General features: G+C 38.1%; 1 protein-coding gene and 1 long non-coding RNA gene across 4 annotated transcripts in view; one reads left to right on the plus strand and one right to left on the minus strand.

The window, feature by feature from the left end:
• The first annotated feature begins 21,386 nt into the window (after positions 1-21,386).
• On the plus strand, positions 21,387-24,414 carry LOC114146536 (uncharacterized). Its single transcript, XR_003595910.1, has 2 exons — positions 21,387-21,833; positions 23,571-24,414. It is a non-coding gene; the product is annotated as an uncharacterized LOC114146536 (long non-coding RNA).
• LOC114146535 (ephrin type-A receptor 3-like) overlaps positions 21,989-26,648 on the minus strand; it is a 102,752-nt gene continuing 98,092 nt past the window's right edge. For all 3 annotated transcript variants that reach the window (XM_028020689.1, XM_028020688.1, XM_028020687.1), the window contains 2 exons: positions 25,822-25,962; positions 21,989-25,524 (listed from right to left, as the gene is read on the minus strand). In XM_028020689.1, the coding sequence (XP_027876490.1) occupies positions 25,425-25,524; positions 25,822-25,962 (241 nt within the window). In that variant the 3' untranslated portion in view covers positions 21,989-25,424. The remainder of the gene's footprint in view (positions 25,525-25,821; positions 25,963-26,648) is intronic.

The raw sequence follows: 26,648 nt of genomic DNA on the forward strand, positions 1-26,648 counted from the left end.
GGAAAAGAAATAATAAGAAGAAAAAGCTCCTTGAGCCTGACAATCTAAAAGAGAATGACGAGAAAAGAGAGGAAAAATGTAGATGTAAGAAAAAACGCAGCAAAGAAGTTACTTAAAACTGGATAAAATTGCACATGGATCAATAGATATGGATGTGAATAGGGAGTCTTAAATAAGGCTCTCACTTCTGTCCTCAGATCCTGTTTCACAAAGAAACTCAAACTCTGCAGATCAATACCCAGCTCATCTCTCTCTGGCCCCTGTCCTGTACAGCCTTTAGCCACTGGCTCCTCTTGAATGTGTGCCTGTTTGTCTCTTGCGGGACTTGAAACCTAGTCAAACAGTCTCTTTATCTCTCAGCTCCCTGGCTCAGTCTACATCTGAAAAACCTTTGCTCAACTGATACTTGGTTGTCCATTTTCCTAATAAAGCAGCCATCATTCCAATCTTACAGACACATGTAAAGATTGTGTACACTTAAATACACCTGCCATTTACAGACCTGCTTTAGATTTACTCTGTCAGTCCTTTTTACTTTAAACTGATTTATTTCTAAACTGTATAGTAAAATAATAAAAGTGAATATGTCAAGTATTGTGCAACTGCAACTCAAATAGATTATCTTCGCAAACCCTGGAAACTGGTAGTATGCTAAGTTTTACCAGTGAGATGACCAATAAACATGCTATCTACATTTAATATCTAACTAAATACAATTAGGCTTTAGCATGTAATATTAGAATCACTGAAATAGCACTAGTAGGTTAATCAGTGTGTTGATTTAGGGTGTTTTTCAGCTCCTCCACTGGGCAGACATGGATGTGGTTTTAATGGCTATTTAGGGTTGTATAAACCAGTAAAAACCTGACAGAACCAGTTACAACCAGTAAAAACCAGTCAGAACCAGTAAAAACCAGGTAGAACCAGTCAGCACCAGTAAAAACCAGCCAAACCACAGAAAGTCAGACTCTAGAAGAGCTATTGTGAAAAATTGCTGTTTTTTTGGCCAATATTTGTACTTCTATTTTAATTTCTACTGCTTCTTGACAGCAAAAGATAGCTACCAACCCTTCCGGATGGATGGATGGATGGACGGACGGACGAATGAATGGATGGACGGACGGATGGATGGATCGGTTGCAACATAGACTTACATACACGTACGTACACGAATTGGAATGTTTTCATCTTATATTTTTCTCTTCCAAGGTATTTCTTAACCTTTTCATCAGTTATTTAAAGAGTAAGATGATCATTGTGTGAAGCATATTGCTTCTGACACACAGTTTTAATATTCCTGACCATCTACAATAAATAATTGAAAGCTCAGGGACATCTGTTATTGAGAGTCGGCAAGACTGCCAATAGGCATACCAGACCGGGACAAAGCTTGAGCTTGAATGAGTTACAATAGCCTGTGGTCAAAACTGTGTCAATAGGCAGAGAATACTACACCAGTCTTCGTCGATGAGATTTTTAAAATTTGGCTGGGAATATGTGTGGAAAGCTTTGCATAAATACACAGTTATGCTCACACATTTTTCTTTGTCTCTTGCTTTAAGTAATGATTCATTTTAATTTGTCAAATTTCTGTCGCAGACTGAGATTTCATCCCCATATCTGGCAGACTCTGCTCACACCCTGCTTTTGTTTTTTCATTAGTAAAATGCTGTGACCAATGGTTCTGACTGTGCAAATGTCACCAAAGTCCTCTCTCTGTGTCACCTCTTTGTGTTCCCCGCCGCTCCTTGTAACACCTCCGGGAGCCTCTCTGCCCTTTCTCTGACAAGGAACCATGGTGATCTGGGTACATGGTGACCTCCTCCCCCCAAACACACACAAAACAAAAGTGTGTGCAGACAAAGAAGGCAGCCTCCAAGGTACAAAGATTATCCTGATAGATGACAGAGTTGGATAAAACCAGTGCAGCTTTTGACTTTTCCACTGTGTAAATATATTGCAAACTCTCCACTGAGCAGTAATCCATATAATTCAGCACGATTCTTCTTCTTATTATTTTTTTTCTTCGTATTAGACTCAGCTGAATGTGTGGGTTTCAACAGGCAATATATTTTATTCACTATGGCGACGTTAATCAAAATCTATTTTTATCACAAGTTTGTTTTCATGTCATCAAAGTGTCACATTTTATAAGGAACATGAAAAAGCATTGACTGTCACATTGCATACAGTGGAGAAAGTTATGTGCAAACATTCTTATTTCTAATGGATTTTATTCACACATAAACTAGTGTTCAACTGGTTTATCACGTAATCTAAAAATTTTTCTAAGAGCCTTGAGTCACTCAAGGAAAGATTAACAAAGTCATGCAATTAACACAGTTTTTCTCTAAAAATGAATGAAAGAATTTTTTGCCAAACTTAATTTTGGCAAAGAAAGAACAAAATCACCACCTCTTTTGTGCAAAAATAAATAAATAATTCCGTTTAGGCAAAAAAAATGACAGGTCATTATTTTAGGAAGGTGGCAAAAAATTAGAGAGAAAAAAGCATCAGAGGACGCAGATTTGTCTATTTTCCAAATATAGTTTTATTTTTTAGTTATGAGGCTTGAAAGACTCAGAGCTTTATAACACCCACAAATGAAAATGACACTTTTTAAGTTGCATGGCAATAATAATGGAGGCAACCATAACAGCTTCAGAAAGGCATTACAAATCCTTATATTAGGAAGTGTTACGTTTATGAAGAGGCCCAAATAGGAACAGAGAAGAATCACCTAAAAATACTCTAAAATAACAAAACAAATCCATGCCTTTTTAGAGAACCTATTTTAGCTTTTTGCACATATAATACTTCTGTGAAAAAACAAAACTTACTGAAAGCATTTTTTAAATATGACGTGTCTAAAGAAATATCAGTTTTTAAAAAATATGAAGTTGGATTTATCAAGAAGTATTACTAATGTTATCGAGCGCATGGCCTTGTACTCTGACGTCTCCTACAAGCTGAAGATACATGTTTTATCCAGGGAGCAGATCAAAGACTGGCTGCTGGGCAGAATGGCCCTGCTAAAGTAGCCTGGATTTGCCTTCCATCTTGTTTGTCTCTTAGTAAGGCTGCTGCTCAGGGCGAAGTACAAAGGATGAGGTAGACTGTAGGGAAAACTAGTCAGAAGATTAAGACATCAGCTGCAGTGAGTTAGGAAAGCATGGAAGAGCACGAGGAGACTGTTTTTTTGGCTGGAAAATATGACACAGGGCATTTTAAACGCATGTAAATGAACAGCAGAAACTATGACTTGAAGAACTTTTTTATTTTTTCAGTTATAATTTGGCAAGGTCTAAAATGGCAAAAATATCTACCATATTAGGGATAGCAACTTGTCTTTTACCCTTTATTGTGCAGCATTTTGCAGAGCAGACTGTTTCAGTGGACAGAGGGAGTTTGAAGAGAGTTCAAGTGTGTGTTGTGGAGTAATTAGTCACGTCATCCCTCTCTATTAGGGACCTTTGTCGATAGTCTCTCACTTTGCTCTACCATGAGGGAGAAAACCCATCTGCCTTTGGCAAAGCAGTGCAACAAGGTCCGTTTATACCACAGCATTCACACAGAAAAGCACTTGGGCAGGGCTTTTACACTGATAGGTGATTGGAGTTTGATTTTGAGATCAGTGAATAAAAAATGTTAAGTGTCAGATGTTTCATGTTGCAGTAGAATGTCAGAGCAGTTTTTTTTTTTTTTCTAATACTGCAACCAGACACATTGCAGTAATGGCACTTACTTCTTCCATTTTTGTCATGCGTTTTCTAATGTATAAGGTTGCATGCTCTTCATAATCCCATGATCAAACAGATCAAATGGCAGTGAGACCAATTTTGTGATGTTTTATTTGGTAAGTGCAAACAAAAATAAGTCAGGTATGCAACATATTGCCCTCACTTAAAAATTCAGCGTTGCTTTTAAATCAATCAGCTTCTGTTTTAGTATTAGAGACATTAAAGTGGTTGTTAAAACTTCCATTTGGACCATGGTAATCTTGATAAAATGTAAGGTGTTATTTTCTGTACTTTAAAGCTGCACATGCGGAAGCACATGCCATTGATTTTAATGTAGGATTGGAAAACTTCGGGCAAATTCTGAAATGACGAGTATTGAGGATAAAGAATCCTGATGGCCAAATTTCTGCAATAGATCCTTGTAAACATTTAGTATACTACTAAACAAAAACTGAAAAATCCCATAATAAGGCTGATATACTGAATAGTTTCATGAATGCTTATATTTCACCCTTAAACACCCAACCGCAGACAGTAGGAGCTTTCACTTTTTAATCATTTTCTCTTATGGTGAACTGTCCGTCCAACTGTCATATATACGTCTAAGTTGTAATTAAAAATGACAGGTTCAAATTATTTTGTAAAAATACAAACTCTTCAACATGACAGAATGTGCATGGATGTCGATTTTAGAGCTGTTACCATTTGCAAGCTAGGTACAATTCATCCTCTAGTGTATGCAGATTTTGAAGAGCTTTGCTACTCACACTGTCCTGCATTCACTCCCCTTATGTCTGAATTTATCTTCATAAATTGTTTACTGATGCGTTGAGAACTTTTCACCCAATCCAATCCAATACTGACAAAATTATTTATAAAATTACCAGGGCAAAGACACACCAAACACAAATAATCAGTGCTCCTGTTTTATATCGTGTTGTTACTCCAGGTAGTCAATACTTGATGTTCCCTCTTACTTCATCAATCTATTAGGCAATCACTTTTTATTGATTTCTCTCCTATGATTGAAGCTCCTGTGAAATTACCACTGTAAAAACATAAAAAAACTGGGAATTGCTGGTTGGTTGAATTGAGGTCAATTATCCTTTGAACGGTGAACATAAAGAAAAAGGGGACCAAAGGGGACTGCGCTATCAGGGTTTAATGGTGTATTAAGATTTTATATAAGTCATTTAACCTTTCACCTGCCTGCAATTATGAATTTTCTTGCCATGTTTCATCAATGGCGTTGATCACTGTTGTTAGTTTTCTGTTAATTGGACTTATCAAAAGCCATAATCCTGGTCACCACGTGGCCACATTTGAACAAGAGAGGTTATCATCAGCTATCAGCATGGAATAGTAATGAGAGTGAATGGACGCAGGAGATAAAACCACAGGCTCTGTGTGCACAGCTGTTGTGTTGTCCTTTCGGGTGTGTGCGTGTAGCAGGTTAGGTTGTCTGGAATTTTAATGGTGACACCACAAACAATGGAGAAAACCTTTATTCACAACAACAACAGATCTTGTATTTTCACCCCATGCGGGCATTTTGACTAATTGCTCTGTGCAGAAGTATTTTCAGACTTGTAAACAAGAAGATGGGCACCGCAAGGTGAACCCCCAACAAAATGGACTGACAGAAAAGGCCCTGAAGTCAACATATGCCTGAACTTGTAATTATTTCCTTGAATATACATATAATTTTCCATGTAGGAAGTTGTTTTTAGGCAATCTAGAAAGTTTTCATTAAGTATTATTATGATACAACCATTGACAATAGTGGAGCACTATGGATCAAAACTTATTACTATTATTAGAGATTAATGGAGACTTTTCTGGAAACCAGATTTTGTCTTGACTGTTACTGATGTTGATTCTGGTCGGGAAAATGCAAAAATTAAATATAAATCCAGTCATATAGACACGATAGGCCAGTGCTTACAGGTCTTACTGTAAAAACACTCTTCAGAGTGATAGCTATTGCTGAGTAAAGAAGACTTGGACTTGGGTATTTTCAGTATTAGTAAAGCGTTTAAAACTGAAGTCAAGCTAGGCAAGCTATTTGAAATGTAGATGTATTTTTCAAGACATTTTGAGGCAAATCTGCAGTATATTAAGGCTGAGGAGACACAAAGAAAGACCCAGGACATGCTGGAGGGTTGGCTTATGTAGCTGCCCTGGGATCGCCCTGGGATTCCCCTGGAGGAACTGGCTCAAGTGACTGGGAAGAGGGAAGTCTGGTCTCCTATGCTTAAGCTGCAGCCCCTACGAAATGAACCCAGATTATGTAAGACAAAGAAAGAAAAAGAGAGGAAAAGAAGGAAGGAAGGAAAGAAAGAAAGGAAAAAAAAACAAAGAGAGAGAGGGAGAATAAACAGATAGATGGATAATAAAAAACTGTAAAGAATATATTTACAACTTATTTCTAATATCCTCAAAAGTAGAATTGCATTTTTGTTTATTTAAACTTTGTAATTACATTATTTGTCAGCTACTTCCAGGTGCATTTGCATTAATCATCCCTAAGATGTGCCCAGATCTTTATTGGATCTCACCAATGTCAAACTGAATTGATTAGGCTCAGACATAAAAAAAAAAAAGAATCACGAAGTAGAAAGACTTCCCTAAAGGCAGATAAAACTGTGGTGGATCATGAATCACTGCATGAGTATAAAACCATTTTTAGAGCTCTGAGTGCTCCCTAGAGTCCTGTGGCCTCATTAATTGTTAAATGGAAGCATTTTCTAATTACAAGGTGTTGATTTGACCAAAGAGAGTAACTGAAAAAAAAGGAAATGTATAGCAGTGGGGTTTTAGTATGCTATGGAGTGTTTAAAAGGACACACCGCAAAATATGAAGTAAATATATTTTTTCAGATGCTTTTTAGTGGCTAGGATGGATGGATGCTAACTAAAGAGAAGGAAAGTGAACAAATATCAAATCTTTCTCAAATTGCATGGGAGATGCAACACGTGGCTTTTGAAGGAACCTCTGAATCCGTAGACGACACCTTTTAGACACGAGAGTGGCTTGTTCTCTGATGACGCGTCTTAGGATAAATGTGGCAGTTCAAGGTCTACAAAGCTTGCAGAAGCTGAAATCCACTGTGTCATTTCCTGCAGGTTGGACTTCAATTGCTAAAGTTTAGGATATGAGAAAATAAATGCATCTTTCCATGTGTCAAAACAAAAACATCTGAATATTGAGAGAAAATTCTTACATGTGCTGACCAGATAAAATATTGACTAGGAGGATATATGGCCTGTTGTATTATTGCCTCTTCACTCATGCACAGCCTCCACTGGGGTGGAGACATGGAAAGGAACATGAGCACAGACAATAAACACATGAAAATAAATGTAAATTGATTTTCTTTTCAGTTGTTCTTAGTTATGAATGAGTACAGCACATGGACCAAATCCATGGCCAAATTTAGGCTGAGGAATTGCTTTTGTTGTGAGTCTTATCTGTTAGATCAAAGTAAGTGTTTGATTTTTTTCAAGTTTCCCTCCTACAAAGGAAGGAGATGCCCACATAGACAGAATAAAAAGAAAAATCCAGGAAAATTACATGATATGATTTTTAAATTAGTAATTTAAATTTTATTGGATGAAGTAAGTATTGGATCCCATACCAAGCATGAATTCCAGCACTCAAAGACCAGCTTTTTTATTTTATTTTAAAAAAGCCTTCCTATCATCCATTCATTATCTTTATGAATAGCAGCTATTTCAACTCATTACCTGTATGAAAGACACCTTTCCACACATTCAATCAGTCAGACCAAATTTCCTGCTACAGTGTCAACTGTGAACAAAGCTTTCTAAACCAAATATTAAATAAATGTTTTTATTGTATCAAATACCTATTTCATGTAATAAAATGCAAATTAACTGTTAAAATATCACACAATGTGATTTTTTTTTCTTTTTAGATTTTGCACCAGCAATGAAAATTATAAATCTCTCCATTCTTTTCACATGAGAAAACATGAAAAATTGGCAGTGCATCAAATAGTTATCACTTTAATAAGTTAAATTACTCTGAAACAAATTAACTAAAGATGCAGTAGTGTGAATTGTTCCTTTCTAAAAAATGTTTCTTTCATTAAATAGATTTCGGCTGTTTTTTTTTCGCCTCTATGAACAATATCTCCAGGCTTTGACTCAAATATATTGTAATCCTGTAAAAGTTTGAACATAGCTACACAATTACCTTCAGCTCTGTTGTTGTATACTCAAGTTTAATATGAGAGGTGATAAAGAAACGTTTTCTAGCTGAAGTCTCTCTAATTTTCTGGAGCTGGATGTGGAGCACAGAAGGAATGCCAGTCATCCTCTTAGAGTTCAACATCATAGTCTTTTGCTGTTTTAATTTGGGGGGGGGAGTGAAAACAGTTCAAGGGGTGTAAATACTATGAAGCCTAGGCGTAAATTCAAACTGGAAGACTCTCTAGCCCCACCTGCATCAATCAATCGGCGCGTCTCGCTCATTGTCGTCGACCTATCAACGCTGGACCAAGCCACATCATGGCCAATCACCGACCAAGCCCCAGTTGATAAGGGCCATTATCCATGGCATCTTCCGCTTTCCAGCTGCGCTCAACCCACCTCTGCCCCTTCTCCACCTCCACTCTCCTGGCTCTTCGGGCATCCATCCTTCTCCGACCTCCACCACCAGTGAACGGGCCCTAATGACATTCCTAATCAGCATCAGGAATGCTCATCCAAGCTTATTGCAATTCACAGCTCGATGTCCTCGGCCGGGGCCCGAGCGCCAAAGAACTTTAATTCACGCATGTCAATAAACCTTTTTAATCGCTGTCTTTCTCCATCTGAGTCGCTCCAGATTGAATTTCCAGTACAGTCTACAGTCTTACCTACAAACACCATTTTTTAAAGCTCTTAAATCCCTGCATTCTGCTGTGAGAGATCTAATGTCATCCTCAGTTCCTGTTGTGTGGCTCTGACATCAGCGCTCACCATTCATCAAGCTAAACAGCACATCACACCTTCCAGGCTCACAGCAGAAAAATATGCAGATATGGCGGAAATTCTTTCTCAGCTGTGAAGGGCGGGAGAGTAATAAAAAAGAAAATCATGAAGAGGAATGCAGGGAGGATGGGAGGTATAAAGGGGAAAAAACGAGGGAGAGGAGGGGGAAGGAGAGGGGAGAAAAAAAGCCTCAACCTTTTCTAATCAATATCCATTCCCTCGAGCTGTCATGTCGTTGCACAAATGGCTGTTGCATTACCAAACAGAGAACGTCTGATCCTAAATAAAATATCACCTTCAGTCCAATCCATCTCATTCATCTTCATTTAACAAACGCTCAGCTTTTGGCAATACCTTTTATATTCCCGCTCCTCTATAGACACAGAATGAATATGTCAGAATGACAAGTCCTGGCACCTGAATATGGGAACATTTCTCCTCAGAAAGACACTTGTCTGTAAGCGTCATTGTTCCACTGAGCACTGCAGATGAGCAATTCCACAGGGACGCATTGCAACTTGCAGTTTAATTTGCAGTTTATGACTCATGGCCTTGTGAGTTGTAAATTGCACGAGGAAAGATTTTAGAACACACAGACATGAAATAAATCTAAAGAGAATGAGCACAATGCAGTAACACTGTTTCTGTGTAATACAGAGAGTGGGAGTGTGCTGGCATTATGTTCAGTGGAAACACTCCCCTTTCCCTTTTCCCCCCTCCGGTTTGACACGAGCACACTTCCCTGTATTTGTGCTCATGTCTGCTGTAATCTTGCAAAATCAGCTACACTATGAGGCTTCGCATTAAGCCGTGCATGTGTCTGTTTGTGCATATTCATCCCCTTAAACAAGTGTAGACTGACAGCTGACCTTATCAGCAGAAAGCAGCACCTAATTTGTGCAATGATAAGTCAGTGAAAAATATGTGAAGGCAGAAACCGGCCATCTTTTTGTCCTCCCTCACTACATCCCCTTTTGGCTGTTTTCGTTATTATTTCCCTTTGGCTTTTCTTTTCATCCTCATCGTTGGGTCTGTCATGAGTAAACAGACAGCATTAATTAAATTATCTTTGTCTATGAAACAAAAATAATAACAGGAATATCAGTGCATCCTTTCTACTGGCTTCTAATGTCTCAAAGCTCTCAGTGGACAGTAATGCAAAAGAGCAGATCTCATGTAGAGAGGCAAATATTTAGCCTATAAGCAACACTGAGTGTTACATCTGTGGGCAAAAAACAACATTTTTTTTGCATCTGAGAAGGTCAGAAAAAAGTCATGTGGAACTTTTTATTACCTCTGTTCTCTTGCTGATTAATTATATAACAGTGCATTGCAAATCTATGAATTGTCCTTGATTTTTCTCACATTTTGTCATGGTACAGTCACTTGTACTTAAGTCAAATTGTACATGATGGACCTATAACAAAGTAATGCATAGTTGTGAAGTGGAAGAAAATACAATGTTTTCTCCCCCAGCCCCCAAATAACCATTAAAAAAGTGTAGCATGTTTCTATTCAGCCACGTTTAGAAGGATTCCACTAAATATTTTTGATTTAATTGCTGCCAGTATTCTACAAACTGGTAAAACTAACTATGCATTTAATTCACATTGCCATAAATACAACTGTTCTCTGGAGGCTTTGGAGACTGTGAGAAGCTTGAATCAAATATTTAGCTTTTTTTTTTATAACAACTGAGGGTAAATAGTTATTTTATAGCGCTATGTGACGAGATTATGTGCCTGGGAAATAATACTGCCTCTTTAATAAAAAAAAAAAAAAAGAGAAATTTTGCTTGTAGTTTGCCACAGGTCATTGCAATTATTTGAACTTGTTCCAATTCTGCCTGCTAGTGGGTCAAAACTGTGGACCAAAACTGTAAGAATTCAGCTAGATCATGGATGTAATAGTTTGATCAGAGCTTGTTCATGTGTTTGAATTGTCTAGTTAAAGTTTAGAACAAAATCCAGTTAAGAATCTGTAGTATGACTTACAAATTTGAATACATAGAAGTTCTATCTAACCTGTACATAAGTTAAGATGCATATATATAACTTCTATTTTGTATCATGTCTCCATGTATGTACAGATTAATTAGATTACTCAACTTTAATGCATGAATCCTTTATTGCAGTGTCTATCTCAAATTGTCCTGAATAAGTCGCCGATTTGTCACAGGGTCACACAGAGACGCATCAGACAAACTATTTTCATGGAGAATCAAGTCAAATGAATAAACTAGGAAAGAAAAATGATATGAAAAGGAAGTGGGAAAGGTCTTTTGTCATCCCATTTGCCTGTTTTTGACCTTTCTTCTCATGGCTTTCTGTTGCTCGGCACTCTGATCAGTGGCGCGGTGACAGGATCCCGATCCTCAGAGCTGCTTCTCCACTTCAAGTGCCAAGCCAAATGACCCGATACCGCACCAGAACAGCGCGAGCCGAGCCATCATATGCATGCACACACGACGGCACACAAAGCTGCAGCCTGTGAGGGCTTGGGATGTCTCTGCGCCTCCTTTGGGTCCGCTTGAGATGTCATGTTTTTAAGCAGCTGCTAACAGTCTGCTCTGGCCACTAACCCTGCCTGTTTTGGGCCAACACCTTACAGAGGAGCACTAATGATCTCTCTTCTTCTTTCTGTCTTGTTCGCTCTTCCATTCATCTCTCACAGTTTCTTCCACTGCCTTTATTGCTGTTTATCTATCTCATTTATACTGCACCCTCTCCCTCGGTTTACTACGTTTCCTTCTGATTGCATGTATTTATAATCCCGCCCGTCAGCACTTGCACCTGCTCATTATTTTTGTTTGTGAACACGTGTTGCTTATAATCGCGCGTGCTACTTTGTATTCGCGGTTGGGCATATCTGTGTTAACCCACTGTCCATTAACATTGTGTTTACTGCCTCTGTATCATTAAGAAGCACAGACAAGTGTCCTAGTAAAAGACTGGGACATAAACTGAAGTGATGCAGCTCCGGTCAGACTCACATTATTCTCTGTTCTATTTCCATGGCTGCCTGGAAGCCTAAAAGCCCTCATAAATTACACTGTTATTTGGGTCAAACCTCTGTTAGTAAGCACGGGCTTGATTTAGAGGCTCGGCCTCCACCCTTATTTTTGAATTTGTGCTGTACATGTGTATGACCTGCACACCACACACATGCGCCAGCCGATGCCCAGTTTGTGGTAAAATAAACAATAAACATTTATTCACATCCCACTGAGTGCAGCATATAGATGCAGTCAAACAGAAAAGCTTAAATGGGTTTTATTATTTGCAGATAGACCACAAGAGGGGTTGCACAGTCCTTTTAAAATGCATCTTGTGTGGTCAAACATCAGCTACGCTCATTGGACATGGTTCTTCTGTGCATGTCAGCAAGGACATATGTTGCTAAACCACCGGAGCTAAAGTCAGTTTGCAGCAACATTTTAAAACCAAGTAAGAATGGAAAACATGGGAACCTTTTTTTGCCTCTAGCTTGCAAGCAAACAGATCAGCTGCGCTTACTTTCCATACCTCTCATGATTAGCCTTTATTTTTCTCAACCGAGTTCAATTAGTGTACAGAATATACATTTACTAGTTACGAGGACCAAGAACTGAGTAATTTGGTTATAAAAATTTGGGAACGTCAGAAGAAATGGAATATAAAAAGTTGCACATAAATATACAGGTAACACGACCCACTCATGAACTCTTGTTTTTTTGCCATACAAAATAACAAAGAAACTGCAAAATTTTCTTAGGCCTCAGCCAGCCAATGTCAATAAGCAACACCCACTGGTCAGTGGCAGTCATTATGCGGGTGGTAGTTAAAGCTGGAGGAGGAAGTGGCGTCACAGTGGTTGGTGGGAATTTCACATTCCTCCTTTAACATTGGGTAGGTGGGTTTGGAGGATGATCTGATGATGGTTGACCAACAATTTTGCTGAAATTCCTTTCAAGAGCAATCTGTGCTTTTACAGAGGCTCTTCAGATATCTCCTCCAATAACAATATGATGCGCTTTTGATGAATTCATTTGTCGTTAGGTACTTTCGGATACTTTTTCTTTACAGTATTTGTCTTCACTTGTCGTGTTCCTTTCTGGCCATTAAAGTGCTGGGCCTTACAATAAATAGCACAATGTTAAGATAACTTATTTTTGGAAGCAACTCTGTTCAAGGAAAACTTGTCTATCTTACATTCTTAAAATTCTTTTGCTGACATTTAATATTTGTTGTAAGTAGATGGTAGCGAGTGCCTAGGTGTAAGCCAAGTACAGTTAGTAAATAAGACGGCTGAGACCATTTCTGTTGAGAGAAGCAGAATCATTGTAAAAACAATTGCCTTTTTCATAATATTATAGTTAATACTGGAAATGATTAAATATTTAAATGTAGCTAGGAGTTTCACACTAATTTGCAGTAAAAAACAAACAAAACAAAATAAACAATTATTTCTACTAGCCTTTGAAAAAATATCCTGAGACAAAATCAAGTAAAACTATAGTCAAAACCAAAATTTTTAAAGTGCTCACAAGATTGGTCATAAAACTAAGACTGGCCTTGATTACCACACATAACCGTGATTTAAACTTCTCCAGAACTGCACCGCTGACTATTGTTTTTCTTGGTCTTTGTAATTGTTCTCTAACCCAGTGGTTTTCAATCTCCAGACCCATTGACCTTCATGTTCTAGATGTTTAACTGCTGCAGTACACCTGAATCAAATGAATACATTACCTCCTCAGCATGCCATTAAGTGCTTCAAAAGCCTGGTAATCAGCCATTTATTTAGGTCAGGTTTGTGAAGGCAGGGAAACTCGTAAAGCATGCAGAACAGTGGATTGTGAGGTCCAGGACTGAAATGTACTGACGCAACTCTAAAGTCTTCACAAAACAGCTGTGAATATACAGAGATTAAATAACACTCAGGCAGACTAATTGACAACTAGATGACTCCTGAAAACTGTGATTTCACTTTAGGGCTGTCAGACTAAATGTGAGTAAAACGCATGCCACACTTTTCAGGCTTTTATTTAGCAAATTGTCAAAAACTAAGTACCTTCTTTTAGATTCACAATTATTTTTAACTCGGGGAAGTTTGTGCTTGTAATTGAACAAATTCCAGATTAGATAAAATTTGTTTTCCTTTGCGTAGCACTGTGAACAGCTAAATTTGCAAATGAGGGCAGAGATCTTCAAACGTGGACGGATTTGCACTGGGCAAAAAACAGCAGTCTGCTTTTGAGGAATTTACATTTTATATAGAAGGAAATTAAATTATTATATGCTTATCCTCCAGTGGGAATCAGAACAGTTGTCATAAATATCCTCTTAGCTTTTCATTGATTTAGGCTACAGACACATTCTGAATAATACCACTGATGTCTTTATGTTGAGGCATTTCTAATCCTAACCAAAAGTGGCTGTTTTTCTAACTCTGTGAAGGTTCTACTTGCACTCACAATTGCAAGGAGAGAAATGGAAGAGCCAGACACCACTGCAGTCTATATATTAGAGGAATATAAAACAAAGTAGCACCCAAGCTTCTTAAAGTCATCATTCCAGTGGGAATTGGATTCCTCAAAGATAACTGGAATTTCCTCTTTCTGCCTTTATTTAGTTAGCATTTTTAACACAGAATGCACAGAGAGTTTGGATATTGACTTCTGTTGCAAACACAATTTCTGTGTTTTTCCTATTTGTTTTTAATATTTTCACAAATGTACGGGTGTAATACGTGGCGGGAACATTGGGAAGCCATCAGCAGTTCATCAGTGTTCTACTGCTGGAGAGTGCATGAATATGGCGTCTTTACTTCTTATTCTCTGCAAATGACAAACAAAAGAAGTTAAGATGACTGAAACAGGAACAAAAATATGAAACAGTCAAGCTACACTTTAAAAAAACACTTATTGTTTTTATTGCATATACAATTGAAAAAAGATAAGCCAAACAAACAAAACATTGCAAAGTCATGTTATAGATGTTGCAGTTCTAAACCTGACCATTGTACTTGTGGCTGCATGTTAATCTCATGCTTCTGCTGCAATGGATTTTCTTTATGAGAGGCTTATATTTAGTGATTATCCTATTGTGCTATCCAAAGCATGATACTGCTACCACCAAATCTTTCACCGTGGATGTGGTGAGGTACCATATTAGCTTTACACCACATAGCAGTGTGCTTCTTTTCTTTGCTTCTATTGATGCTGTCCAGTAATTTTCTCTAACTGGCCTCTGAGGCTTTCACAAGACAGTTGTTTACCGTTATGTGAAATGCTGATGATATCCTGTTCTGTTCTCTACTTTGCACAAATAACTAAAAACACAGTATTTGAAACATCCAGACCATCCATTGTCTACTTATCAGAGGCCTGCTCTTTTAGGAGCTCACTCAGGATACTGTGATGAAATTTTAGGGTTTTTGGAGACATTTTTTGCAGCCTGTTTTCATGGTGAACTCATGTGGGTTATTACTTATCTAGCATCTCAGAAGTCCAGAGGATACTTACTTACTTACACTTTGCAACCCAGAACAGGGATTAGAACTTGAAACCCAGAAAAACTACCGTAGCAATTTTAGACTTTTGAAACACTTGATAATATTAAGTCAGCAAGTTGTGAGGATCATAACTAACATTCTGACCACTTCTCTTACTTCATTACTTTTTGTACTTACTGTTTTATTCCACACGTTCATTTTATCTATTATTGAGTCTCTGCCAGATTCCTGCCAGTCCTTTGCTTATTCAGTGTTATGACGATATAAAACTTTAGCTTATTCACTGGGAAAATGGAACCTGATTAACAGAAGTTTTCCAAGAAATTGTTATTGCTCTTCTTTGTACTGCTTTGTCCAAGGACACAGCTGCAGCCTGAGTTGTGAGGAAACTGTGCTTCCTTTGATAAGCTGATGGGAAGTCCCATGTTTACGTACGAATATTAAAAGTGATGCACTTTATCATTTCTTAACACTCTACAACTGGCCAGGGAGTCTCATTTTCTTTGATTGGCCATTGAATAAATAATATTCAAAATGCATTTTGATTCGTTCTTGATTGACTCAGTGGTTCCCTATAAATAGGATTTATTCAGCTCCATAACATCAGTTAATTGCTTTCTCAAATCTAATTGATCTTGGTCAGGATTGAGAGAATATTCAAGCTGTTGGTTGAATTAAAATTTGTTCAGTCATATTTTTTCTGTTAGTGGTCCTGAATGATACTTTGTAATTAAAGCTGTGTTAAAAAAATCTTTATATTAAACCTCTTTTTTAATTATGCAAATCAAGAAAAAATGGTTTTAATTTCCAATAATTAAAATTTTCCCTCTGTATTTCATTTTATGCAACCTTCTGCAATATGTTGAATCCTGTTAGACACAGAAAACCTCTTCTCGGCCATTGTTCCATCAAGTTTCACAATCTGCTCTCTCAAGATTTCTGTGTTTTTTGGCTTTTTAACTATACACGACTCCACTAAACTCAACCAATCTGCTATCGATTTGACATTAAAACAAATGCCAGAAATTGATTCCACACACGGTCGGACCCAGGTGTATTATCTCTGATGCTATTTGAACATTCTTCACCACTGTCTGACTTTTCTGCCCCAACAAAGAGGGAAAAAAAACTCGCATGAATCAAATCTCAACCCTGTCAGCATCCATTTTCCCGATCCTCCGCATCCTCAAGAGGACACACAGCGACCGCGCTTCAGACATGCACCCAGGGTGGCGTCTCATTCCTGCGGCTGATGAGAGCCGGCATGATGGGAGTGAGGCATATAATGTGATTTATGGAGCTCGGCTCACTTTTCAAATTCAATCAGGAACTTTGATTACTGATGAAAATTTGAGACAGGAAATCGCTTTGATAGCAAACGAAAACCTCACGAGACACAAGAGTACCGATGTGTGCAAGTGTGCACAGCCAAACAAACACTGAGCCCATCAGAACCTGACCAAATTTGATTAGGGGGAACACACGCAATGTAATCATAATTGACAAAGCAGGAAATCCTGAAAATCTAGCCAATAACTGATGAAATCTCTCCTCTGCTTCAGATCAGGGTGTTGGTAGACACAAAGCCAAACTGAGACAAGATATCTGAATATAAATCCAATACAAACTGATGTTTCTATTTTTGTATATAGATACATAAACGATGCCTCCATCAGTTCTGATGAACTTTTCTGTCCCTGTTGAGGAAAAACATCCCCACACCATGACGCTGCCACTACCAGCTGGTATGGGGTAGTTGATGTGAACTTTTCTGCCACACACAGCATCTTGTAGTTTTTCACATGGGAAACATCTTTTCCTGTTTTAATCTTTTGTTCAGCTTGTACTCATTGAGAGCAAGAAAGCTTCCTTTGTACAGTTTTTCTTCCGTCTAAGAGTTTTCAGCAACACCGAGCCGACCCATGCGTCTTTCTCCCCAACACAAACCCTCGGCAAGTATCAGAGGAAATGAAAAAATGCGAGAAAAATGATTCAAGCTGATTCACTGACGCTGTTCTACTGATGCCTGTGCACCAGTAAAGCAGTTTTCAGATAAAATCTATGGATTTCAAATTTCTGCGTTGGTAAAATGTAAATAAAAGATGCCATGTTTGTGAATGAACTGCTGTAGGGCTGTTTGTACACTATTGCTACTGCGTGAAGCAGATAACTGCAATGAGTGAGAGTGAAAATAAATAGCGAAACATTTGAGACTCGTCAGTCCACAGCAATTTAGTTAATAAAGATGAACCCATTATGTGACATTTGATTTGAATTTGGTACCTGACAAAGGGACAGTTTTACATGTTGTATTCTGAAATGTACTAAAGTTCTCTATCTTTATTATTATTATTTTACTTAAAAAAAAACATTTCTAGCCACTGTTAAGATTCATTGCTGTCATGGCTGATATTTATTTAACAGTGAGACTGTTAATTAATTATGTGAACGTCGGAAAGTTAATGTCTTATATAAAGGCAGTTATTAACGGTTTGTATGTGATGACACCTATCTTCAGAAAGTGTCCCACTCTGTCATGATGGACGTCGAAACGGCTTATGCATTCATTAACTCCTGTAAAGCTAAAAGCAGACACTTGGTAGCCTGATACTGCTTTTGTTTAGTTGATTTCACTGTGAAAAGTGAATTATTGTTTTTTACTCAAACTAGCTCCTGATTGCCAAATCTTCTGCAAAAACAAGCCATTCTTTACACTTACATTTTTAGCCTTGCACTTTCTTGTACTTTTTTTTTTAAAGTGCATCCTTACACACTTCAGTTTAGGAAGTAAAACGTTCTGTTGAAAACATATCTGTAATTTAACTGGCTCGCAGACGATACGTTCTGGCCCAGTAAATTGGAACTGGTGATGGGTATGATTCAGATCCTGAATCATACCCGCTCTAACACATGCAATAGTTTCAGAAACCCAAGCATCACAAGCACACCGATGTAACTATCACGCGTCTCGCAGATGTGCACATATATGCCCGACTCTATGACAGAAGTTCTGGTTGATCTATGGCTGTTTGGTCTCTTGTGTTATTATAATGACTGCACATGAGGGGGACACTCAAAAATACACCTGACAGCATGACAGAGGGGCCCAATTACCTTTCCCCAGAGAGAGTGTGTGTCACACATGGAGAAAGAGCAGAGCGGAGGAACAGATAGAAAAGTGAAGGTAGAAAATGAGAGGCACACTGCTTGTGCATGTATGCGGCAGAAACACGACAGGCTCATCAGTCACCAATGGCCTTTTAAAGTGTTTTCTGTGGGGACATCTGACCTTTTCACTTGATGTCAATAGCAGCTGCATGATGAATCAATCGCCTAAGCCTGTGGCTCCTGGAAGCCCCTGTTATCCAAAGTAAACATGTGAGATGACATTCTGCCTGTTGCGACACCGGCAGACAAAAGCCGGAGGTAATGGATCGGCTTTTAATGGAGAAAAGGACTGAAGTGGTGGCGGCGAGGAGACTGAACCATGTAGTAATCCTCGTAGAGGAAAACCTTTGGATGTATAACTCAATGTAAAGCGCTAGAACTGTATATTGAGTATAAAGAGAGGTAAATGAGCTAATGAGGTAGTCAAGGTCAGAGAAGACTCTGCAACCTTACTGTCTGTCTGCACAGGATGGATAGGAAAGGGGAGGAAAAATGGAACAGAACGCAGCCAGGGGAAAGATAAAGAGGAGGGCAAGGGGATGAGATAGATACTGTGGAAATGGAGAACAGGGCCTGGATTTTTTTGCACGTCAAGCTGTGTGTGTGCGTGCGTGTGTGTTTGCCGAGGAGCCTAGGAGTGAGCAATAGGGGAATATGAAGCCTAATATGATGGGCTAAATGAGGTGGAATGGCGGTAACATAGAGTGACAGCAACTGAGCCAGTGCATTAATGGGTTAACCAAGGCCAGGAGTCAATGACCTCCCTCCTCCTCTGAGACCGAATTATCTTTCAGTATGACACACGCAGGCACACACGCCATACACACACTGATAATGAAGATGTGGTTGCCAGACCACTATATTTTATCAATCAAGACTACTATGCTATTTTCATCCTTGCTAAAGCTATTGATCAAGAAAACCCGTGACAATAGAAGGAAGGACTGAACAATTATGAAGTAGTCATTGTTTTAATGAACAGTTGCACTTAAAATTATTCAAACTTAAAATAAGTTTTGCTGGTGAACTTGCAGATGTTTGCATTAAACAAATCAGGCAAGCTCAACATAAATGGCTAATCCTAAGAACTGGACCACAAAGCAGTGGAAAAAGGTGGCCTGCTGTTATGAACCACATTTTGAACAATGTCTAGTGCCACTCATGTGACTGTTACTTTGACATATCTCACCTGAGCAACAGTGTTGCAAATTATGCATACCATTTCATGGAAACAGTCATTTCTCTTATAACAGGACATTGCTCCCTGTCAGGTGCTGTGGTGGTGCAGGGGTGAAGCACAACCCACAATAAGGAGGCCTTAGTCCTTAACGTGGCCGCTGCAGGTTCGATTCCCGGCCTGGTGATCTTTGCTGCATATTTTCCCTCTCTCTCATTACCCTACTTTCCTGTCTTAGCACTTTCAAATAAAGGCCACTAAAGCAAAAAAATAAATAAAAAAAGAAATGCTTTGAGAAGCACAAGAAGCTTGAGGTGTTTACCAGAGATGCAATGATTCGATATTAATATCGGTCCAATGTTGAAAAAAATTCGAGATTGATTATCGGTGACAATGTGCCCGATCTTTAAGGGCAGATCTATCCACTCTACCTCTGTGCTCTGTGGGCTGAGCAACGTCATGCTTCATTTTACATCATATTTAGAATTCCTAATTGCACCTTCTGATCCATTTGAAAGGTTTGTTGCAGTTTCTTGTTTTTACATGTTTGACCAAGCTTGTGAAGCTAATTCAGAGTTCAGAGTTATCAAATGAAGTTGTAAGTAAGTACGTTTATATCTGTGTTTTTAAAAAACGAAACACTTTAGTCAACTCAGCACTGTTTTTCTCTATTGATTGATGCTAAACCTCAGATATCTTCTCTGATATCAATCCCTCCAAGGATGTGTGAGATGTGCTGAACAAACAAGTCAGATAAATGGAGGCCCCATACTTTCATCTTATAGGTCTGAAAGGATCTGCTGCTAACATCTTGGTGCCAGAATCCATTTCAGAGCTTTATGGCCCAATGTAGTTTATATCCAGACGAGTCCCGACTGTTACAGCAGATAAAGTAGGACGGACACCTATTCAAACCGCAGTCATAATGATGTATAAACTCAAATTTTTGTGTAGGAGTTTGCAGATGCTCAATGAAAAAAAAAAGTTCTCCAAGAGCTCTTATGCCCCTCTCATTTGAAGAGACATTTGAGTTTTATATCTGACATTTAAATTACTGTTCCAATAGCTGTTCTGAGTAAGTGTTTCTAAGAGAGACAGAAAAAAAAAAATAGATGAGCAAAGAATGTGTAAAAGAAAAAGACAGTGCAGGCTGCAGGTGAGAAATTAGAAATATTAGCATATTTATTACAGCAACATGAAGACACAAGAATGCCTACACTCTTTACAACAAGCAATGCAGAGCAAACTGGCATAGGAACAAATAACCTTTATTGGTGGGCAACAAAAGAGAGAAGAGAGATGACCAAGGGAGGAGAGAGAGAGAGATTTGACTGAAAACATCAACTAAGAATCTGATGAACACTTAACATACGTACCTGGTGAGAAACAGAAACAAACACAGCATTTCAGATCAAGAGAACCAGCCCACATAGCTTTAATTGGCAAGGTACAGATTGACAGTGATGTGGGATTTAAGAAAAGGACGTGGGTATGGATTGGAAGTGCTGAATAAGAATACAAAAAGCACACCAATGATTTCCTTCATTTTTTGAGGGATTAATTGAACACACGTTCCTTGTAGAGTTTTTCATTTTTTTCTCTCCGAAGAGTTTTTGCGGCGCTAGTGGCACGTATTTTTTCGACAGTAGGCAGACAGGAAGGAGGGTGAGGAGAGGGGGGAAGACATGCGGCAAAGGTCGTCGGGACCGGGAGTCGAACCCGCGACGTCCGCGTCGAGGACTAAGGCCTCCAAACGTGGGGCGTGCTAACCCCCTGCGCCACCACAGCACGCCCCAGAGTTTTTCATTTTAAAACAATTATGTAATGAAGACTTTTTTTAAAAAATAAAAATGTTTTTTTTTTGTTTATTTGAGATATGAAAAGAAAAACCACTTCCTACTTCTTTCATTTGCTTTTCAGGTTGGGAGCTTGAAGATTCTCTAACATTATTTTAGAAAACAACTGCTGTTCTCTGCTTAAAGGAATCCAAGGGGTGGCTATGTGGAGGTTTCTGCAATGTTACACAAGAAGGGTGCTAATGTGAGGTCACCTTAAGTAATGCAAATAAATACAACCTTTATATACACTTTACTCTTAATATCACCTCTATATGACCATGGAAAGTATATAACTCAGTAAATAAGGCATCTAAAAGGCCAGCAGTCCCAGATAGGCCGCTAGAGTGTAATTATAGAGTTAGGAAGCGTAGAATGAACAGTTTTACTTAATCCCATTTTCTAGGACTTTAAAGAAATGTGAAAATTGTTTGAAAGGACAGAAAAATAAATTTAAAATTCTTTTCTTTTATGGTAGAACATTTTTATGAGCAGAAAAAATGGTCAGTTCACTGCCCTTGAATCCTCCATCACATTACACGCTTAGTTTTTAGGATACAGCTGACAGGTTTTTTAAAAAAAAGTGAGTTCCTAATTTCCATCATAAGGAAGACAGAATAAGCCTTTAATTTCAAACTAACACGCTGAACTTACTTGAAATGTCCTATTTTTTTCTTTAAGTTAACCCCTTAACTGGCGGCATCCCATCCATGGGACAAATCTAGTTTGAATACTCTGCCTTTTTCGTCGCCAGTTAACATTAACTTGGAAATCTGTATATGATTTTGTTATTTATACAGGAAGCTGCATTTAATTGTTCTGGTTTCAATATAATCAATGAAGTTACAGCTCCTATAATATTTTAGCAATTAATATACTTTATATACTATATACTTGATGTAGCATACTGTTGTGCAGTTAGCAGGATTCTAATAATTAGTCAAATTGTAGAAAACAAACATGTTCTTCTGTGCTATTTTCTCAAAAATAAGATTAAATTTTCTACTCTATATATTTTAGGTTTGTTTACAAGGCTTTTCTATGTTTTAAATGTAAAGTTTATTACCCGTTGTATGCGGGTTGCTTCAGCAATAAATTTAATTTGAAGTTTTCTTTTTCCTTTTTAATCCCCATCCATTTTCAAAAGTGGTGTTTTGTGCAGTAATTTAATGATAAACAGAAAATGCTTAAAGTTTAAAGTGGACATGCAAATAAACCAAGCTTGAAAGTCCATTCTACTCTTCCTAATGCCGTCATAAAAACTGCAGTCACTGTCTCCTGTCTTTCAAAGCTGACGCTTTTCTCCTTGCTACATTCCGTGTTCAATCTAATGATTCGCCTTCACTTTTCACCTGTACGAGCCGCCCCTGAACGTAAACCTCGAAATCTCTTTTTCATATTAAAAGCACATCAAAGTCATTGTCATTGTTGTCATTACAAACATTCTAATATTGGAAATTAGCACTGTACATATTTTACACTATGGTACAATCAAATACTATACTTCATGTCACTCTTGGTCCTATGGATTACCACATGTATTAAAACTGAGCTTTGGAAAACATTATGTCCAGGCTCAGTGCTATTAACACAATTAACATGAAACGGGTCCCTTTGAATCTAATTGTGTAATTATCGTCATGAGCAAAAATATCGACAGACGTATTGGCTCATTCTTGTAAACATTGTATTGTAAATTTGTAAGCAATGGGTGGTGACTGAAAATAAGGATGATATAAACAGCTCTGTAACCAGCAAATAAGAAAATACACAGCAGACAAAAAAAAAGAAGTTTTTTTATGCAAGATTTACCCTCTTGTGGCACATCTGAAATTCAACACTTCACCTTGTCAATAAAGGGACAATTCTATCAACAAATGACGTTGGAAAACACAACTCTGTAATCATGGTGAGAGTACTGTGTAGCCATCCAGGCATAAGGACAGAGGAAATGAAAGTGCACAGCTAGAATTAAGGTATGTCGTCGAGATTAACTTTTTCATATTTCTGTACATGGCACAAACCCGTAAAATCAAGTTAGACGTCCTCAACAGTGTCACTGGCTTGCATCGCCTTTGCTCTGCACAAACACTTTGACTGTCTAAACACACCTGAAACACTGGAAGGCTTCATCTTAAGATGAGTTATTCCTTAAAGTATGTTGTAAAACAAATATTCTTTGCACGCCTTTCAAAAGGACTAACACCCTTTGAATTTTTTCACATTGTGTCACATTACAACCACAAACTGTAATTATTTTCATTGGGATCAGCACAAAGTGTAAAGAAAAAGAATTATGGATTTAAATTTTCATTTTCACAAATAGAATATGAAAAGTATTGTGGACAATTGTATATAGCCTGCTTTGTATTCTGGCAGCTCAAAGTAAAAATCCAGTTCATGTCTCTGCACTGTATTCTCAGTATGAATTAAGCCGAGAACAAAAAGCCTAAAGAAAACAATACATAAGAGATATTTAGAAAAACGTTGTTGAGAAAGCAGAATAGGCTTATAATACCTCTGGAGGACTCGTAGAGATCCACAAGAATCTTTCTACAGGACAACTACAAATCATTCACTCCACAAATCTGGCATTTATGAAAGAGTGGAAGAAGAAAGCTGAAAGAAGTTTTTAGATTGCCACAAGGCATGTACAGGAAACAGCAGACGTGGAACAAGGTGTTCACGAAAAATGAGACCAAATTTTTGCTTTTTAGCCTACATGCAAAACGCTTTGTGTGGTGGAAATCCCAACGCCGCTAATCAACCTGAACACCGCATTTTCCATTTTTTTGTCCAATTTATTCTGAAACCAAATGGGGAATACCTTATAGTGTAAGACTAAAAGAGACCTACTGAAGATGAGTCGCAGATATAATTTTAGCAAGAGCTGATTCCACTGAGTACATACTCAGTGGGGTTGAACACAAATCTAAACAAAACTTTTCATTTTTTGTTTTGAAAAAAGTGAAAACCTTGTATTGTTTTCCTTACACTTCACTATTATGCATAACTTTGCAAAAATCCCAATGCAAGACACTACGCTGTGCTTAATGTGAAAAAACTTGAGGTACGAATCCTTTTGCAAGGCTCTGTAAACTATACTTATTTTGTCAAAGATATTGGAAGAGTAACATTTCATCACGTTCTGTTATTTCTTTGCAATCTGTAACATCATACAGTAAGTGCACGTAAACAGGCATACGTGTATTGGATCTACTTTCTATGGAAGTGTGTCTGAGAGCAGTCTCTAAGGAAGCCCTTTTCCTGGCCAAATAAACTTATTAAAACATACTTCCATCCTACACAAGCTAGCAAAATCTACATCCCCCTTATATGTCTACAGGTCCATTTATTTATCTCCTCACTCCCCTCACATTCATGTCATCCATAATCTCTTAGCTTTCTTTGAGCAGATACCAGTGGAAGAGTTCATACATTTACAACATTTGCTGTTAGCGCTGTGCAACCACAGATACAAACGTTAGGTCCATCTCTATGCTTGTGGCATACACCGCCCATATAAACATATATCTACACATATACACGTCTTATGACCCTTTTTGAAAACCTTCATCATAAAAACAGAAAACAAACAAAATGACGGTAAAGCCAACTGTACACCTGACAAACAGTGACAAGCATTATATTCAGTTTTTTAGTCATTATGTTAATTTTTTTTTTTTTTTTGCTTTTTCTTCATTTATGTTTACATGATGTGAAATGGTCTCTGCGTGCGGATTTGATGTCTCTGTGCTGCCCTGACATGGTGAACGGTGTTGGACAGATTCCGAGTGCCCAAGGGCACGTCCAGGATGGGGATTATGGGAGGGTGAAGGAGTCAAGAGTCAACGTTGTCTCCATCTTAGTGTGCCTCAAAAAAAATAAAAATAAAAATCATTGGAGACCCAAGCACAAAGTATCCATTACAGCTCCATTTGAGTGGGGGGGAGACTGTCCACAGGAGCGTCCAATTCAACTATGTCTCTCTGTGCGTTTCTGTGGAAACTGTTATACTTGGACGTGTGTCCCCTGGGTTTGTAGGCTCTGCACACTGGACAAAATCTTCTTCTGGTGGCCGGCCAGCGTCACTCCCATCTTAGCCAGTTCACTAGATGAAAGATTTAGGAAAACAAACAAAGATATTATAATGCTGTAAATTGTAAAGGATGCATATTGGCGTGCATTGTTTTTGTTTTTGTTTTTTTTTCTTCTCTGATTGAGTTGGAGTTTTGTTTGAGCTCAATTAGTTTTAATTTGAGGGGTTTTTACGTAGAGCTAAAGTTGAGGTCAACAAATACACTGTTATGATCGCTATATTGTACATCCTACACAAAACCACTGGCAACATTGAGGCCCAGAACGAGAGGTGCTTATTTGAGCAGGATAAGGCTCCTTGTGTCTGTACCTGACACTGATATAGAGGATGGAGTCCAAGCTGACATATCCGGCACTGGAAAAGTTCTCCTTGTACTGGCCCATCTTGATGGTGTCCAACCAATCATCCACAGTGCTCACACTGAACTCTGGGGTGGGTGGGTCCTCCCTGCTGAAATGGAAAGCACATTTCAATCCAATGGTAGTTGTAGCTGCTCAGAATTCATGCCAAAAAATATGCAAGTCAAGTTAGAGAAAACAAACTTAATAAACACCCACATTTCAATTTCTCAGAAAAAATCATAATAAGACTTATAATAAATAAAATTTGAATCATAATAAATAAAAGCAAACTTTTAGGCTAGAACTTGAAAGCTGTGTAGCAGAGTCACTGACGCTCTCCACAACGCCATGCAGACATCTGTGGTTTGCAAAAGTTTTAAGCATGAGGTTCAATTTATATGATTTTAAAACCCGGCATAGACCGGATCATAAACAGTAAAGTTTTTAAATTACAGTTAGTATTTTATTTTTTTTTTATCATATCTGCCCTGAATTCCTTCCATCGATGATAATGTAAGACGTGTTTCTGGTCCTGTGGTTTATTCAGGCTCTTCTAAACTCTCTGGGGGTATAACTGAAGTAATTTTGAGCTTCTACTGTCTGTTGGTTTGTGTTGAGCCTTGTTTTTTTTCTCCCCACTTTCTGTTTAGAGCGTTTGTCTCTGAAAAAAAAAATTCATTGTATGCTGCACTGATTCTGAACATCAACTAAGCGCCTGAGGTGTAAAATGTAAATGTAAAAATAATGATATTCTCTGGGTGCGGGCAATTCAGCTGGGGATTCGGAAACTCTAAA

Source organism: Xiphophorus couchianus, chromosome 6 (genome assembly GCF_001444195.1).
Source record: "Xiphophorus couchianus chromosome 6, X_couchianus-1.0, whole genome shotgun sequence".
Taxonomy (NCBI): domain Eukaryota; kingdom Metazoa; phylum Chordata; class Actinopteri; order Cyprinodontiformes; family Poeciliidae; genus Xiphophorus; species Xiphophorus couchianus.